This window comes from Pinus tabuliformis, chromosome 6, assembly GCF_031772625.1.
Source record: "Pinus tabuliformis cultivar Carrire ecotype Pingquan chromosome 6, CPIR1, whole genome shotgun sequence".
Taxonomy (NCBI): Eukaryota; Viridiplantae; Streptophyta; class Pinopsida; order Pinales; family Pinaceae; genus Pinus; species Pinus tabuliformis.
Window position 1 is genome coordinate 355,152,506 of NC_142292.1, and position 19,996 is coordinate 355,172,501.

At 35.7% G+C, this 19,996-nt stretch overlaps 1 protein-coding gene across 1 annotated transcript; it reads left to right on the forward strand.

Moving 5' to 3' along the window:
- The first annotated feature begins 15,535 nt into the window (after positions 1 to 15,535).
- Positions 15,536 to 18,306, forward strand: LOC149258778 (uncharacterized). Its single transcript, XM_089373059.1, has 2 exons — positions 15,536 to 17,670; positions 17,774 to 18,306. The coding sequence occupies exons 1-2, from the start codon at positions 16,789 to 16,791 to the stop codon at positions 17,930 to 17,932; spliced, it is 1,041 nt and encodes a 346-aa protein (XP_089229185.1). The 5' UTR covers positions 15,536 to 16,788; the 3' UTR covers positions 17,933 to 18,306.
- The last annotated feature ends 1,690 nt before the right edge of the window (positions 18,307 to 19,996 follow it).

Below are 19,996 nucleotides of genomic sequence, written 5' to 3' on the forward strand. Positions count from 1 at the left end.
GTTTAACCTGCAAACAATATCGATTTCTCAAGTGAGAACTATGTAACTTGCTACTACCACAAATGAGTACTCCATGTTACTCCCTTCATATGATGAAATATCATCTTGTACCAATTGAAAACCAAAGTATCACTAATACATCATATCAATATGGAACCTATTTTACTCTAAGGCCTAACATAAATCTCACAAGGAAGATTAATTCACTAACCATCCTATGGACCAACTTCCATCCATTGAGATACATGGGTGCCATCTGTTATACTTGTAAATTATCTAGATAAGTAGTCTAGATATGATATGTATCTATCCCATTCTTACATTATTTACACATGCCAATCATGTCTTATAGTGCATCACTTGAAAAAAAAAGGAGCAAAAACTTATAGCTAGAACACCCTTCTACCTACAACACTTCATGTTATGCAAACTTAGGGATGATTTTTAGATCTCAAAAATATTGTAGCACTATTACGTATATCAACAAGAGTTACACAATACCAACTTTTTCTTATGAATTCATACACAAACTTACTTCCTTCATCTTTAATCTTCCCAACTTTAGCAGCTTGGTGATCCTCTTCTCATGAGGGGAAAAGGTGAGAACATTTTCTCTCTTTACGCGAACACGAAGGGTTGCATTTTATGTGTTTCATTGTAGACTGAAGGTTGATCCTTGGTATATCAATTTCAGCTAACAATGTTCCCTTCGCATGGCTCTAGCCATCAAATCGAGCTTGGAATTTTCAACACTCATTGGGATGTTGGATATTCTTCCATCAATTAAGGTGCCCCTCATCTCTATTTGCATTAGGATCCCCAATATCTGGTTCAACACACCATAAATACCACCAAGGTAACTCTTAAGATCCTAAATTGTAATGAGATATGCTAGCTCTAGTAGCCATGGTTTTGAAATAAGCTAAGATGCATACAAAATCCCTCTAACCATTAGGATAATATAGCCACCTCATCTACGGATAACATCATCATGTAAAACCAAATCATAAACCTCAAAAAAAAATATCATGCCTATTTTCTTTTACAAGAGCATATTATTTAGATGCCAATTAGAATGCAATAGTAAAGAATATCTAACTTCATTAAGTACTGAACTCCCCTACACATATGCACCACTAAATTAGGACCATTATGATATGATTTCTCTAAAGCAATTTCTCTAGATGAGACAATAGGATTACAAAAAAAAATATCAGCTCCACCTATAAAATATTCTTCAAGATATTTATCTATAGGCAACTCCTTCACCATTAGAACTCATGCAAACTTAAAAAATGACTCTTCCTCATTGACTTGGCTATAAAAAATAGTGGTTGCATTTAAATCTTTCACACCACCTCAACAAAACCCTCTATCACAATGGGTTTGCACAAATCTAATGACTATTTAGATATGAAACTTACCACTTCCTTTTGCAAGTTGGTCACACCCATGACTTTGTGTCAATCAACCTCATCTCTCCACTATGTAAGATCCTCCTATGGATAGCTGACTCGAGCAGCAAATAATTTCAACATGTATGTGTCTTTCAAGATGTAGGTATCTTCACATATCTTCTTGGAAAAACCAAGATCACACAAAATCATGCTACATGCAAATAGTAGCAACACTCATAACATACCAATTAATCTAGTTTCCTTGATCTTGGGCCCACTCGTGAGGGTGTAGACCTAGACTAGCTATGATACCAAATTAAGATTTCATAAACACACTTATATTAATCAAATAATCTTACAATATAAATATTCATGAATTCTTTCTCAAGATAGAGAAACTATCTTGTTCGCACAATGAACTAGTTGATCAAATATCTCAACCTCACACCACTATATGAATCTAGTTTATGTAAAATACCTCTCAACCTATCTAGATTTAACAACCTCCTAAACGTAAGTAAGAGATTCCCCTTTTAATCCATAAACACAACATAAACAAATATCAATTATATTTTGTAACAATCGATACATAATAGAAAACTACAATCTTATAACTACCATCTTATATTCTTTTTTTTTTGTCGGTCAAAAAGTTTCTATTATATCATGCAAAGATTACAACATGACTGTTTATATTTTACTACTCTTCTAGCCTCACTCCTACCAGATTTGTTGGCTAGAAGAGAAATAGAAAAACTGATTAAAAATTGCCAAAACTTATAGAGGACCCAAAAACAGAAAGACAAAAGTCCCTAAAAAACCCCTAAGATTAAGAAACAACCAACTGGCATTAAGGAACAGGAGTATGGGCTAGATCTAGATTATAAATTTCATTACCCAACAACTATGGAGGTCGAAATTCGCCATGCACATGATATTTAATGTGGGTTAGTCACCCTTCCAAGTGCTCGATTCACGATAACATTCTCCTCTTGCCCCATCAAATTGAAGCCAATTGGTCTTGAATGTTCCATTGATTACATTGTAGATCATTCATGAGCTTATGATCTTGTTGTTGTCATAATGGTGATTCTGTCCCAACTAATGCAAGAGATGAGTGATGTGTTGAAGCTAAGAATCCAAGGCATCAAAGGGAGGAGGAAGGTGAAATAATCGAGGAGAAGGGGCCACCTCTACCACTAGCTCTACCTCCACCCCACCTTCTCTCCCTAAATCCTCTACTTCCCCTTGGTGTTCTGTTTGTTTTTACTCTAAGGCAAACCCCTCTCCGCACATGGCTACGCTACTTATTCATTATTACACATGTTCCAACCCATTGAAACCACCCTCTTACATCCAACACTAGGTGTAGAGCCTATCACCACCCTAGGTTGTGGTACCTAGAAGAGGGACTCTAACAATTCCTAGGCTAACTCTTGTTGAGAAAGGGCAACCTCATAGCACTTCCACCTTTCCTTTCAAAAATACCACCACTTACTTCAACCAAATTCCTCCTCTTTGCAATTGTGACCTCGACCCAATAGACTCAACACTTAGCAAGATGAGAATACTATTCTAGATGCTCTAAGGGTAGCCAAGGCATATCTCTCCTAGAACTGAATATGACCTAGTATAAATACAAATAAAAAGCTCCACCATTCAACTAAATGAGGGTATTATAGTATGGATTACACAGAAACATACTAGAATACTTACCAAGGGATCAACCAAAGATGTGCATAGTTAAAACTCACTAGAAGTTTTGTTAAAATCTAGCGTGTAAGTGCTTTTTATCAAAGTTGCACGAACCATATATGCGCAATTGAATATGCAATTTCATTGGATTTCAAAATCATTTTGAGCCAAGAATAGAATAGCTAAATCCATGTTGAAAAATGACAAAATAAATGTAACGTTTCCCAATATCCTAGTACTTTAGGACCTTTTTTAGGAGACGGGCAAATGACATTGAGTTAAGTTTTTCAAAATAACATTTTTTGTGAAACTATATTTCCCTGAATGTATGTTTCCCAGGTCAATAAGATCATATAGGAATACTAGCAACAAGAAAAGACAATACAAAAATTTCATACCTTACAAAGGGATAGAAAACACCAAGAAGACATGTATTTCCCCATTCCCATGTCCGCCATGAAATCTCTAGCAATATTCTTAATAACATCCTTCTTGTTCAGCCGCGCAAGAACTCGAGATTTTTCAGCAAACCCGATAGCTCTCTCGTTAGTGTCCACTTCAATTTCTGTCCCAATGAATCTATCCACACCCATGTATTCCACAACAAATGCCTCTACAAACATGCATGGTAGCGCGGTCAATATAATGTTTTCCCCAAAATACGACACCACATTCTAGGCCTTGGGGTTCAAATATCCTAGGAAGATATACAAAATTGTTTTCATGGTTATAAATCTTACTCTCTCTTGAGATTATTCATACTTTCATACTATGCAAATTGAGGAAATTGTAATAACAACTTACCTTGATTTCCTATCCATGTGGATTACTTAAATGGAGGCTTTCAAAAGCCAAACTGATATTTAGGGAAACATTTGTGGTGTAGGGTATAATTAGCACATTAAAGGTCATATTAGTGTTTGATCTAATTATTAATCTTAATTTAAAGTGTTTTGCAAAAGTTTAATGTGAACCAATCCAAAAGAACATCACCTTTTTCTTTTTAATCCAAAGTATTTAGCAAAAAATTACACTAAAATGCTAACAAATCCAGAACAACAACACCCTTTTCTTCCCAGCTCCAAAGCCCTAACCAAAGTCTCTGTTGAAAAGAGTTATTAATATGTGCAGGAGATGGTCCAAAACAAGCTATTCCTTCCCTAGCTAGTGCACCCCTATAATGAATAAATGATATGGTATCTCCCATAATGAAAACAATCCAAAGTCTTTGACGTTTAACAAAAAATTCCTTTGGAAAAAATAGCATTCATTGTGATTCCACCTTGGGGATTATCGTTAGTCCTAGGGGGCTTGAATTGCATAATATGAAAATATAACCCAACCATCTAGAAACTTTCCAGGGAAATAGCATGATGAATATAAGGATAGTAGGACGGGACAGGATGACGCGACATTCAATGACCTGTTTGTGTTTACATTTACAATTGTTGTTTCATCAATGGCATCTTGTGGGTAGTTTTTCATTTATTTCTTCATCTAAGATTTGCAAGTTGTACTGCAAGGCAATAGCAGGTCAGACATGATTGATTGTTTCATTAATGCCTCTTATGCCATACAACTCATCTCTTCAATAAATTCTCAATCTTCAATTCATAGTAGATGCAAGTCATCAGAAAATAAATTATTTGTAGATGAGGTATTAATGACATTTTCAACAAAATGTTCAATGTCAAAAATACATTTTAGACAGTTCCAAACACATCTTGAAAAATGACCATTAAAAGATTCTAAACAAGTCACATATAGGCTAAATGGCCCATGACGAACAAAATGTTTGCCAAATTCCATCCATATTCCCATATATGAAATGTGCATTGAATATCTCTTTTTCTGCCCCAAGTACACCAAAATATTAATCACTATTTTTTCCAACTCCTCCCCCATGCAATGGCCCAAAATATTTGTCAATAAACATCTTAAGTGATGGATTTCATTAATTGGACTACATTTAACATCCATGGTTTTCCATACTTCATATAAGCTCATTTTTGCTATGACTGCCATCGAGTCCCTGAAGTCCTGTAGCTTTTGATGTTCTATCGCGACTATTATGTCTTCTCTATCACACTATTCCATATGCTTTTTGAATGGATTTTTTTACCTTCTCTCATAGTAATTTGTAGTATCAAATTCTTTGTCAGCTGTCAAACTTACTAAGTGGCTTGCAGGATCTAAACTATCAACAATGTTCATGAACCACCATGCTTGATAGAAAGCTTCAAAAGAATCATTGATGACATTATAATTAGTCTCTTCATAAAATTAGATCATAAAATGTATCAACCACACGACTCCCATTTCCCATGAATTTTTGTTGACTTCATGGAAATTTTTTTCTTCTTCCAAAGAGGTGGGAGCTTCATTCCATGTTTTTAACTTTGCACAATTATCCTCACCAATTTCAATATCTTTCTTCATTTTATAATCTTCTTTCTTAAGGGCTTGATATAGGCAACCTTTGACCATATTTCTATGGTAAATCACGTAAAGGAAATTGCAGATTTAATGGAGCATATCAGGTAGCAGCCATGACTGTGGTTTTTTGAGATGAACTTGTCCTGGCCTAACTATTATTATCAATTGGATATTGTTTAGGATCATTAATACAATAAGGAAATGCACTTGTAGCCTCAAAGGAAAGATATACAATTTAAAAGGGGAATCATGTGAAAATATGTAGCCTTCATTCACATACAATAGATAAATGAAAATCCTTTTGACATTTTCAGGAAAGGACAAGAGGCAATTGATAAAACATAATATTATATCCTGAAGAAAATTCAAGTTTAAATACCTGACTTTCACGTACTATCCTTCCATATTTCTTCTAACAAGGCTTGTCTTCCAATGGAGTTTCCAAATCATATTCAAAATTTTGGAGTCAACAGGTGATCGGTTCAATGTTTTTGTGTCTGACTATTTTCCACCATCAGCAGTCAAATTTGAAACTTTGATGATCTTTCATGGAGAAGATGAAACCTTTCATTCCCTGGCAACAACTCCACTATGTTAGCTCTCTGTAATTTTCCCTAGGCCGAGTACAAAAATTTCAAAGGTAACCATAAAACCACTTGTATGATAGAATCTATCACTTCTATCTTTAGAGAGGGATCTCTTTGTCTAGGATGTTCAATTTCGCAGTAGGTATAGTGCTTTAGGTATGAATTTTAAGGTATGAATCCATTGGGCATGTGGTCATGTCTACCTAATTATGTTTGGAGTGATGAAATGAAGAGAAAATGGAAATTCCACACGGGCAACGTAGGTAGTCTCTTTATACCTTTTTATTCTGAGTTTGTCGTAGGAGGGTGAGTGAAGAAAAATGGAAAATGACAAAAGAGCATCAAGAATCTAGATGAATTCTAATTGTCATTTTAGCAGAAAACATAAATGTCTAACGAAACTGAAGCAGAGCATTGTTTAGAGTGAATTTTGAATCAAATATTTGTTTAACTAAATAATAATATATACATTCAAATAATTATTTATCATAGAAGATAAGTTACAAATAAATGAAGCACATCTCCAAAGAAAACTAACTCAAGAATCCCTGTAAATTCCACCTTTGTATTTCATTCACTGTAAAAAAATGTATAAAAAATAAGTGCAATACAATGCCTCTTTCTCCTTAACTTGGCGCCCCCTTTTCTCCTTTAAATTCATATAATAAATAGTTCCAGAATGAGTCAATTCCCACCTCCATGGCTCAAATTCCTCATTAGGATTTTCAGTTTCTAACTTTTGCAATGAAAATAGAACTGACTGTTGAAGACTAGGGACTACTTCACAAGATATTTTCTAGGCAATTTTACATTAAATCATTAACCAAAATCAAGCCTATGAGTCACTAAATGATTTATTATAATTAATAAGACCATAAAAACAAATTTCAGAAGATTTTGACTTCGATAAATTGCTCAAAAATATGATTGTCTGGAAACACAACGCCAAAAGCGCAACAACTGTATTTTTTGAATATCTCCTAAAAGGTAAGCCTGATAAAGGGGATTTTTTGACATCAAGTTAATATCATTATAATTCTTGTCCACACCAATGTTGAGCCAAATACAACTCACAGATCTAGAGAAAATACAAAAATGGATGTAGATGACGGAGCCTTGCTTATAAAAACCTGTGAAGAATTTTGACTTGAAATTAAGTGAGCTTATTCATATCACCGCCAAGCATTTACTATAAAAATTTCATGGCAAATAGGTACATGGGTTAAGATATATGGTGAAAATATGATGACTGTGTGAAAGCGCAACTCTCCAAGCTTATACTATCTCCAGCCATCCTCTTAATTGCTAAAGGTACTGGTCTAGTGAGAAACGGTCCATACAACGTTTTAAACCTGTGAGAAGACTTATAGGCCAACCAAAAACCTTCAAACCTAAAAAATTCTTCTTGCGGCCAAAAGGACAATGCAATTGCGCAATGCACCTTCATCAACATGAATTGATCAAACCCTGACCTTTTGATTGAGCCAAATGGCTTAGAGAGGATCTTAACATTCACAAGAACCACTTCATGTCTTCATTCATGGACCAAATGCCAAAACCATGATTCCTCATCAAAATTTGATGCCTTAGTAGAAACGTAACACAAAGTTCAACGAACCATGACTGATGTAGCTCCGGTCACTCCTAGGGTTTCTTGATTACTTCAACATGTGTGGAAAATCATATACATGTATAATTTCTCCCTTAGAATATTTATTTCACCACACAAAGCCTCCAACTTTGACAATTTCATCCATGGAAAAAAATGCAACGCGAATTGAAAAAGTGCAGCACCATCTATTTTCATGGTTTGAGTGACAGTGAGGTCTTTGGACAAGATGCTCATGTTGGTGATGATTCTAGAACTACAATAATCATGCAACACACCCCTTTCAAGCTTCCTTTCACCAAAAATGACAAAACTTCCACCTTTACATCAAAACCCTAACCGTAAGTTGCTTCTTTTGGAAGACCTCTTAGGAAAGAAAGAAATAGGCAAGAGGTCCTAATTCATTTGAATGACAAAGAAAATTTCAATATGAAGGTGGCAGATAAGGGTTTGAGCATTTGATGAGGGTAAAAACATAAAAATGCAACACAAAGGCAAAGTGTAATGAAATTTCCAGATAACACAGCAAGAAGTTTAGAGATTTGTAGGGTTTCAAGGCATTTTTTAAACACGTGGAAGTAAATTGAGTGTCATGAAAAACAAAGGCTTTAACCAAAACAAGAATTCTCACCTAGATACATGATTTGACCATTGGTTTCATAAAAACGCAGCGCATATGTGTGAGTGCAACGCCTCCCTTGCCTCCTTTGCATAATGACCTCCAATTACCATATAGTGAGCTTCCGATTAAGAAATGAGAGGGATATCAGTTTTTTTTGAAGACTAACCATGCAATTGGCCTCCCAAGGTGGTTGAATGCGACTTTGGCAGTTAATGATTACAATTTTAAATTGAAATGATGAATATGTAGTGCTATCCTCCAAGTTGTTGTACCAATGATGATGTAATGAATAATCAAGTTCTTATACTCTAACAGACTCAAGATACCTTACAAACAGAGAAAAATTTAAGGATGGAAGTTTATCTTAAAATTTAGAAACTTTGGCAAATCTTATTAGTCCCTAATATTCAAATTGTAAAGTTTTTGGTGATATTTTTGTAGAAATATTTATATTTCCAATGATTTTATATTAGTTGTTATAATATTTTGGAAGTTTTTTAGGTAAAATAATGGTGTACTATAAAATGTGGGCGAATCATATTAGAAAAAATTTGAAATTCGTGAATATTTTTTTTGGAAAAAGCATGGAAAATTATGCAACTTGCAAATATTAGCCCCTAAAATTTTCCTTGCTTACAAATATGTGCCCATGATGACAAGGCATGAAAATACAACCTATGCTCATGCATTATTTATAAGACTTGACCCTAGACCTACTTAACTCAACCTCTTGGGATATAAAGGATCATTTCTATGACTCTTGACACAATTAGAAATATTTACAATGAATAGTAAAAAATGTATCCAAACCTTTGACCTAAAGCTTGATCTTTCGCAAGGTCATAGCCACACCTTTATACTTTTGAAAAAAAAAATTAACACCCTTCTACCACATCTACCTAAGTAACTGACCAACCAGAGTAAACATGTGATGAGAAGTTACTATGATATGATTCAACCTCCTAAATCATGTTAAGATGTTTACTAATATTGATGTCCATGTCCTTTGTCAGACACATTGAACTTCATAGATTGGGTTGCATTCTCTTTATTACCTGAATCCTAAGGTCTCATTTGTTTCTTGTCCCATTTTCCTTTTTAGTTTTCATTATGTTTCCAATATGTCTTAGTCTTAGATCTACACTTTGGTTGTTCATAGTGATGCTTTAGCTTTCATATGGCCTCCTCCAATGATCTAGGTTTATCAAACTCAATCTTGTATTTGACTTCCATTGGTAACCCACTAGTGAATCTATGAATCTTGCCCTTCTCCTCCTTGAGGTAAGGCACATACCTTAGCAGCTCCAAGAACTTATTAGTGTACTCCTAGTCTGTCATTGATCCCATCTTTAGCTCATAGAATTATTTTTCCGTATCATCAAAGTATCTCTCTCATAGGTACTTCTTCTTGAATAGTCACTCGAACTCATTCCAAGTCAAGACCTCCTCATGTGTACTCGTGACATTCTTCACATATTCCCACCAAATGTCTACTTTACCTCTGAGATTGAATGTAGCTATTATGGCTTTCATGTTCTCTAAACAATCATGAAAACTGAAGAAATTACTCATACAAAGAAACTATGCCTCTGCATCCTATGATTTCATCATCTCTCCATCAAATGTAGGTTGTTTTTCTTTCTTAAACTCATCAGAAAAATACTCTTTGTCACTCTTCCTGTAAGGATGATAATGATGTCAATCATCATGCCCGTTAGAACCAAAACTACAATAGTACCTTTGTCTATCACCTCTCCTATCCAGAGTATCCAACAATCTTCCATCTCTAACAGTTTCATCTCTATTTGACCCATGAACACCATGAGACCTACTACGATATGCCCCATTAGTTTTTTCCTCTTTCTCATGGTTGATCCAAAGTGGTCCCTATCACTGCAATTCTGACCAACTCTGAAGTTTCACTACATTTACCTCTACTAGTTTCTCTTGTGCCATATGATTCTATCATTATATTCCTTACAACTCCTTATTTCTTCCTTTAAGCTTCTCAATGTGTTTGCCAAATCAGAAGAGTACCCAACACCACGTTGCTCATCTGATTTGTAGGGAGAGTCTCGAGAACTATACTCTACCATATTGCTAGTCATTTTGATATTCTTCCTGCAAGGTATATCATGTCAGATAAACCAATGTACCTTAGCATAGTTTGAGGAGGATATCTCATCTACAAGATCAACAAATCAACGTAATACATGTATAACATAATCATAACAACATACAAAAATATAACTCATAAGTATATAACCACGTAACCATAATTCTAGCTAGGGTCTAATAATACATGCATGACTATGTCAATTACACATATGATGACCTCATGCATGACAACAACAACCATACAAATGTACACCGACAATATGCAAGCATTAACAATCATGTAACCAACCATACACTCATGACGACACACTTCACGACAACAACATCTTATTTCACATGGTGACACCACTACAACCATGACCCACACCATGCATGTGCAACAAGCATATAGACCACAAGGATGACTAACACATGTGAAGCCAAGATGAATGCATGACCAGCACACACCGCCCATCTAGTCTGAGGGGTGAACCATGTTTTGATACCACTCTATAATACCCTCCTCCCACATATACACAAGTAATCGGACAACCAAGGTAAACATGTGATGAGAAGTTACTATGATATGATTCGACCTCCTAAATCATGTTAATGAAGTGGAACTGACGAAAACACACCATACAGTCATTCCACATCAACAATAGGACTCCTAGGATCCATCTCAACCTTTCAGGTAACTAGCCCCTGGGTCCCACTAAGAATTTAGACCACTTAACCCCCAGACTCTCACATGCTATGTGAATTCCAGTGTCCAGAGGGCTTTGGATTCTCCCACAGCATGGCATGCGAGGGTCCAGGAACTATTTTGCTCAGTGTTATGCCAACATTCCCAGGATTTGAGCCGCTTTTTAAATCCCAAATCCCAAGTTACTACCCAGAATTGAATGACACCTTCAGAACATAAATATAACAAGGGAATGATGATACAAATGTAATTACTTAAGCAAGCCCTTGAATGGACCCCTACTAGCCATGACAGGCATTTCATCAAACCTGTCACAAATATGTAATCTACAGGTGTAAACAACATACCTAAGCATAGGGGTCTCATACTTATCTGAGAATCGCTAAGGAGCATTGTTCTCCTATCTCATTAGCTGCATTATCATCTATTAGGTCATAGATACATCATTCATTCATTTACAAGTAAAAACATGATGAGATCCATACATAGCCATTGTCATAAAACATATTCATAACCAGCATAATAGCTATGGAAATACCAGGGAAATCATAGGCATATGATCCACATATAAATCAATATAATAGTCATGAAATATCAAGGGAAAATAAACTCTTATTAATGATGCAAAGGCCAACTAGTTGTGGGACTTCCACGAACCACACGACCATAGACATGGCTAAGCCAAAACTCTCCTGCGATATTCCAGACATGAATGTGGGATCTCATAAAACACATCAATCAAAAACCATCCAGGGCTTCCAAAGGCCACAGACATGAATGTGGGATCTCATAAAACACATCAATACAAAACCATCCAGGGCTTCCAAAGGCCAAGTACCTCAACCCATCAAACAATGATTCCACCTCACAGCTGGACATCACAAAACCATCATGAGATTGCTCTCTACCCAAGCTGTCCAGGGGTCAAAAGCATTTGTTCCAACCAAGGCTTCCAAGATTGGTAACTCAACCCATAACTTATTCAGAGCTTTTAGATCGTTTTTCCAACTAGGGCTTCCAAGACTAGTAACTCAACCCACTAAGGGCTTCCAAAGCGTTTTTCCAACCAAGGCTTCAAGAACTAGTAACTCAACCCAAGTTGTTGCATGGTTTCTAGAGTGTTTTTCCAACCAGGGCTTTTAGGAACTATTAACTCAATCCAAGCTAAAGGAAACATGAGAACCAACTAGAAAAACAAATAAATAAACCCACAACACCATGGCTATCCAAGAAATGGAAAGGCTAGGCATATCCACTGTCAATCCAAGTAATCTTCCATGCCAGTGACAGATCATGACCAACAAACCACATGCATATGTTCTGCATGCCAAAACTAGTGAGGAAAACATATATGCAGCTTGGTACCTGCAAGCCAAATCCATTGTAGTTGTTGATCGTGATGTCCTCTTTCGCTTTCTTTCTCTTCATTTGCTTTCTTTCTCCAAAACTCCAAGTATGCTACACCCTCCCAGAGTCCTCCAACAAAAAGTGTCTAAGAATGAGAGAGAGGGAGAATAGAGATAGAGCTCCAAAACTAAATGGACAAAAGTTTGTGTATTGATCCTCATAAGCCTTTTTATTCACAAGACCTCTATTTTCTTCATTTTCTTCCTCACATGCAACATGTGACCTTTCACCTCCCTTTTCTCCTAATTTCCATTATTTTCATCAATAGACGTGCCAAAATACCTTTTTGTCTTTCAAAAGTCTTTGTTATTGCTTATGCCAATTTCCTTAGTCATTAATCAATCACTAGTGATCTCTATCACTATGTTTTTTCCCAACATTCAGCTTGGAATAATTGTTCTATCAACCTTGGTTATTATTTTTCCTTTATTAACTTTTATCACATGGAATTTTCACTTATAACTATAGGATACTAACCTTTGAAAAAAATATTAACAAATTAAAAAAATAAATAAAAATTAGTAGGAAGAAATGCTCGTTCTAATGTACCTCTCGGCACTTACACTTTGGCTTGTTGACAAACAATTCATAATAATAATAAAAATCGCGTTAATTCTAAAATCATATAATGTATCTTATATGCACATAATATGCGGCCTCTTGAAGAATTATGCACATAATATGCGGCCCCTCGGAGATATTAAACTACAATGCATAATCCTTTTTGTCACAGAGATATTTAAAAGTGTTAGCACCCATCCACCATATTCTTTCTTTGACCCTCACATTTTCTATCCATCTTTCGAACAAGATTTTTGGTGAAGTCGAAAGTTAATGTTACACAATTAAAGAAAACATTTGGTGAAGTCGAAAGAATGTTACACAATTAAAGAAAACATTTGGTGAAGTCGAAAGTTAATACTACACAATTAAAGAAGACAATTCCATTCCTTTCTATGAAAGTCAAAAGTGCCCTAAGAATGGTCAATTACAAAGCATATATCAGTGTGCCAGGGAGTTGTTATATGCCAGTGACACAGGGAGATAACAGTACTTGTTATTCCAGCTGCTTCCTCTGCGTTTTAAAGATTTCCCGCAATTTCATTTCGTTTTACACTACGCACCAACTTTTTTGGTTTTCTACGATGACCGACGGAGAAGAGAGGGCTTTTCATAAATATTTCACAATCAATCTTATTCTGGATTTAAGACCTCTGTGGTTAATATCTTGTAACTTAGAAATCAGAGAACTCACAATAAAAACCATTTTTCCGTCAATGTTTCAAATCCCAACAAGGATCCCTCAACTTAGAAATCGGAGAACCCACAGTAGAAACCATTTTTCCGTCAACGTTTCAAATCCCAACAAGGATCCCTCATCAGGGATCCTTGTTGGGATTTGAAACGTTGACGAAAAAATGGTTTTTACTGTGGGTTCTCCTATTTCTAAGTTACAAGATATTAACCACAGAGGTCTTAAATCTAGAATCATTTCCCTATGCAGAGGGGATACATGGAGTGAAATCATTTTACTCGAAAAATTTAGGGTGAAGATAACAAGAAGAGCTGCAGACCTTCAATTGCTCACCTCATAACTATTTAAATCTCGCAAATGAGCTCTTCTACTATCAACATTCAAAATAGTCCTGATGATGGATCCCCATTGAGATTTGAAACGTTGACGGAAAAATGGTTTTTACTGTGGTTCTCCGATTTCTAAGTTACAACATCAATTTGATTGCCTCCTGCGTTTGTGCACTGATATTTATTAATCAATTAATATTTATTTTAAAAATATATATCTCAAAATATATATTTCAAATTTAGATTTCATATTTATTCAAGTATAACATAGGAGTCATAGGATTGTACTTTTTTTAATATGTACCAGTAAAATTAGTAAATTCATACTAGGACTAAATATATGTAAAATATTTGAAATTTTAATATTTGTTTTGTAAATATTTAAAATATGTTGATGGATGAAATTGTAATATTATAATAGAAAATTACACATTATATATGTAGATATACTCCATCTTAAAACTTTGGTATTGCATTAAAATATTTTCAATAAAATATGTATATTTCTAAATATATGTAATCTTTTACCATTTAATAACCAAAAAAGAAATTACATCCCTACCTAATCACACTTGTTGCAGTTCATCAAACTATCTGAAAAGGAACTGTACAAACAGTTAGACTACCAATATTAAATTTATGTTTAATTTATTATAAACAAAATTATTAGATTAATTTTATGCATTTCATTTTTTTTTTTAATTATTTAAAAAATTAAAAATATAATTTTCGGCATAATATACATACACACTTCATATTCCCGTTAACTTTAACGTACTCAGCGTAAATGAAGAGACATCTTATAGAAATACCTTTTTATTTGACGACAACATGTTAACATCAATGGGTACGCCGCGTGATAGGTAGCGACGACTGTACGGTTGGCTAGCTCGCAGTGTCGTATTCTGCAGGAGTGAGCTTTAGGTTATTAATAATGATATATGATATATGTAGGTTTTTAACTTTTTATATATATTAATTAATTTATAATTTTAATATATAATATTTTTTGTTTGTGTAAGTTTAAGATGATTTGTGCGTTTAATTTTTGCTTTAAGAAAAATTCAGTTGTAAAAAACAAAACATAAACATTACCGTCTTTGATTACAGATGTTACAATACGATGGACAATCCTTTTTATACACGAATGTTACAAAAAATTTAAAAGTGGTAGCACTGATGCTCCACATTATTCTTTTCGTAACCCTGACATGCTTTATCCCATCTTTTGATGAACAGTACTGATTACACATTATTGTCCACATACAGCTTGCAATGGTACGCTACCACTTTTTTGGTTTTCTATGCGACTGTCTTCGTCTTGAAACTTCCTCTCTATTTATAATCCAATAGGGCAACGTATTGTCGTAAAATACAAATTCCATATTTCCTTGGTGGAAACCAGAAATCTGAGCAAAGGTTCGAATATGGGCTATCTAAATATGACCGAAGGGCGCGCGAATACAATGCTTTTATTCGAGATATCAACATAAATCTGATCGTATCCTTCATATGCGCACTTATATTTGCCATCCTGCTCTCTTGGGATGTTTACAAGGCTTTCAAGAGGAAAGCCTATTGGATCCCAGGTGAATCTCTGGTTATTAGCGCTATCTTTATTCAGTTGCTCTGTTTTATTGACAATTTCAATATAAATGTAAATTCAGAACACAATGACTTAAAAAACGCCAGGTATTTCTTCTGTTTGACGATCCAGTGTTAAGTGAGAGCAAAAGAGTTATGATATGTGTTTTCATTAGTTATTTACTTGCTGGGGTGGTCCGTTCGGGTTTGGGAATTGTGTGGGGCGGTATTGGAGCGTTGGTATTAGTTGTAATATGGCATATGGGTAATGAGATTTACTTCCTTCTGGAGCTGAAGTTTCAATAGTACTTATTTTATTGAAAACCAACCGGCTAAGAGGATATGGTTCGCACTTTCCTACGCGACCCTCTTCACAGCTCTCATATTGTTGGTTGTACTCTTCACCTGCGCAGTCATAGCAGGTAAAAGCATTCGAAAGATCATCTCTCAAAAGGTTCAGTTAGCACTCTCATGTTGTTGCAATTGCCCGCAAAAACAAGAGTGTGACAACATTGAGAATCACGTCCTCAAATGTTGGATCCTGTGTCGTGCTTCCCGACCTGACTATATCATGGCCAGATCAGTTTTCATTTCATTTGCAGGCCTTCTTAACACAGTTTGCTTTGTGTTTTTAGTAGCTACATGGGGTTGTTGGTGGAGGTTGTTCGTCCAGGATTGGTCGATCTATGGTAAACTGATATTTTTAATGCAGTTTGTGTTCATCCTTATAGGATGGATAGTGATGTTATTCAGATGGTTCACAGCCGTTATATATTTTCCCAGGGATGTGCGGTCCTTGTTTCACATGGAAGATTTCTGGACAAGAAGTATAGTTGATATGAAAAAGGATCTGGATGCGCATTTAACATCCGGATTGTTTCGTGGGAAAAGAAATCTTGAAAGAACCCCATTAGAAACTATCGTTGTGAATTTAATCACAACATTTAGGCTACATTATTTATTATTTATCATGGTGTTTTTGCTTCAAAAAACTTATAGTTTTACTGAGCAAAACCTGTTGGTGTTTATCGGAACTTGCATTCCTAAAGATCAGGCCTTTCATAATGAGCCTATTGTTTGGCTTGAACGGATCAGTACCAGAGACTGATAAATTTGGCCAATACAAAGAAGCTTTGGACATCATACGAATGCCAGGAGAAGTCGCCAGCAGCCTGTGGATAGCAAATCTATCGGCCTTTAAGAAAACAGAGAATAACCTGAAGAATGGTTTTGAAATTGGTGATGATTCCTGTGCAGAGTTGATCACTTTAATGGGATCATACCAAACAGGAACAGTGGAAGATGAAGCTCCCACCTCTCTAGAAGAAGGAAAACAATTCCACGAACTTGGAAAAAGTTCATGGAAAATGAGAGCAGTCTCGTCGATACATTTTATGATGTATTTTTCTGACCGGACTAATTATGTTGAAATCGAAGATTCTTTTGCAGCTTACTCTCAAGCATGGTGTTTCGTGGATATTGTTGATAGTTTAGATCCTGAAGGCCACTTGGTAAGTCTGACAGCCGACGCAGAATTTGACACCATTAAGAAGATTTGGGGCTGTGTCAGACCACCCAACGGGAACGTTTCAAACGAATTACTGGAAGAGAAGATCAAAAGTCCACTGAGACAGCTTATGCATCAGTGTGAAAGAGAAGAAGGAACAGCCGCCATAGAGCGCCGGGAGGACTCCAGGGACTGGACGGCAGTCGCAGCAAAAATCAGGTTATATAAACTATGGAAAACAATGGATCCTGAATCTAGTTCAGTTAATGCAACTGATCACTTAAGAGGTTTACTTGCAAACATCTTGGCCCATTGCATGGCGAAGGAGCTGGACAGAGCAGTGATTAATAATTGCCGTAAATGGGTAGATGAGGGGAGGAAAAATGAGATATTCGATGCAGCATTCATAGCTGGGAAAGCCAAGGCAGCGCGGAAAAAGGTATAAATTTATTAATGTTCTCAACGTGCAACTTGAAAGCTGTTTGAAAGTGATGTATTGATAGGTGTTAAAATTTCTGACCTTTCGATATTGTTTGCTCCAGATACGAGAGAGCCTTGCACGTCATCAGACTGAAGGTGTGGCAGGCGAAGGTCACGATACAAGTCAAGCAAAGCCTCTCGAGGGCGAAGGCAACGTAACTGAAGTGCATGCACAAAATTCAGGCGACTCTCAAGCGGTGCTTGAAATTGAAACCAGCTGAAGGATTTATAAGTGTTATGACGAGCAGGTATAGTAAATATATAATTCCTATCAAAACTGCTGGTTTGTATATATGTTGTCATCGATGGACTTCTACTGGGTGTGGTTTGTATGTTGTCCTCGATGAACCTCCGCTGAGTGTTGTGACCTCTACGCGGTTATGTGGTACAGTTACATGTACAGTTTGCTTAACCAATGTGGCTGATTTTCAATTTAAAACTATGTATTGCACTTTTGGCTTCTCTCGAGGAACCATCTGTCATTTTATGTTCCAACGTTTCATAATTAAGTGTCCATGTCCACTCTAAACACACAAACAAGGCATTCGGCAATATTCCGGCTTTGTAGAGTTATTATTACAGCTAAGTAAGTCGTTTCCCAAGATCAACAGAACTTTGAGCCATTGTTTTTTTCAATATTTTATTACTTTCTAAATTTGCATTCATTTGAAATTTACTGAGAAAATCGGTAATTTAGGATTTAAATATTTAAATATAATTTTTTTTTTTATAAAAATGTTATGGTTTTCATCATGGTTTTAAATATATAAATGGGAAAGCCTGTAAGTTAAGGATAAGTCTAAGAAGTCTGGCAGAAGTGGTGGAATGAGCATCTGGATGGGAATCTTTGAAATCTCCCGCTCATCATTAGCTGGGGATCTGGATAGCAAGGAACAGAAATATCTTTCAGGACAAAGAGACTCCGGTAGCAATCACTGCAGCTCAGGAGCTGCCATTTTCTCCAGTATTCCTGAACCAAAGGTTTCTTCCTCCCATCGCATTGTCCCAGAACTCCAGATTGTAGAAGGAATCCCTTGGGCCTTTTTTGATGGTGCATCCCAAACAATAAAGCAGGTGCTGGAATTGTCATCCATGAATCGCCCTCCCACTCCTTAAAAGCTTTTGTGGGTTTAGGATCTGGCTCCAATAACTTTGCCGAATTACTTGCTCTCAAACATCTCTTATGCTGGCTCATTCAAAGGCATACCCTCTCTATTCAAATCTTTGGGGATTCCCAAATTGTGATCAGATGGGTAACTGGTCAACGTGCATGCAACAATCAATTTTTAATTCAAATTCTGGGAGAGGTTAAAAGACTGAAAACAAGGTTTAACAGTTTTTCCATATGTTTATTTACAGGGAAAGAAATGATTTGGCAGACAAGCTATCTAAAGAGGTCTTCAACAGGTTCTGGGCAGCTGGCAAATAGAAGAAGAAGATCAAGGCCAAATCAGAAGATCAGATCAGCCTCCATATTATCACCCGCCTTGATCTCTGGCAGGGCAGGGCCTTTTTTGATTTTTTGCTCTTATCATCTTTTCTGAGTATATATATCTCAAAACAATGGCTCCGTTAAAACCTTTATTAGCTATGGGTTGTTTTCCTCACCCATGAGGAGACCCGGTTCGACAGTTTTCTTTACAGCATGATGTTTTTTCATAGACTGGTTTTTGTGCAAATTTTTTGGGCACAGAAGATCATAGGACAGCTTGCCATCCATTGACAGCTACAGCACCAAAACAGGAACGGATCCAAATTTTGACAGTCCTTCAGAGCAAACAGTGATGCTTATGCATATGCAATGTAAATTTTTTATAATCTTAATAAAAAGTTTCGATTTTTTTCTTTGGAAAAAAAAGTTAAGGATAGTGTATTTTACAAGTCACATAAATGCATTACTTAACGTTAGAAATAAAATCTTAGTAAGATTATGAGATTTTTATAGTTTAAATCTAAGCCTCTATGTCGTGACACCATGGTACCCTAAAGTGGATATATAAATTTTAAGAATCAAGTAAATGTGCATGTGAGGTATGCAATGGCACCATCATAATATATGAAGGCCTTACCATAATCGTGGCACCACTTTATTTCATAAAAGAGATGATTCATTGGTAAACAGAGCACCACCCTATTCAATAAAAAAGATTCATTGGAAACTAGAGCACCATTATAGTCCCTAAAGAAGAGTTATTGGTCTTTACACTAAGGTATCCTTTGGTGAAAGTTGTTTTTAGATGTAACATACAACAATTTAACACAGAATTATATAATTTAGGTAAGTG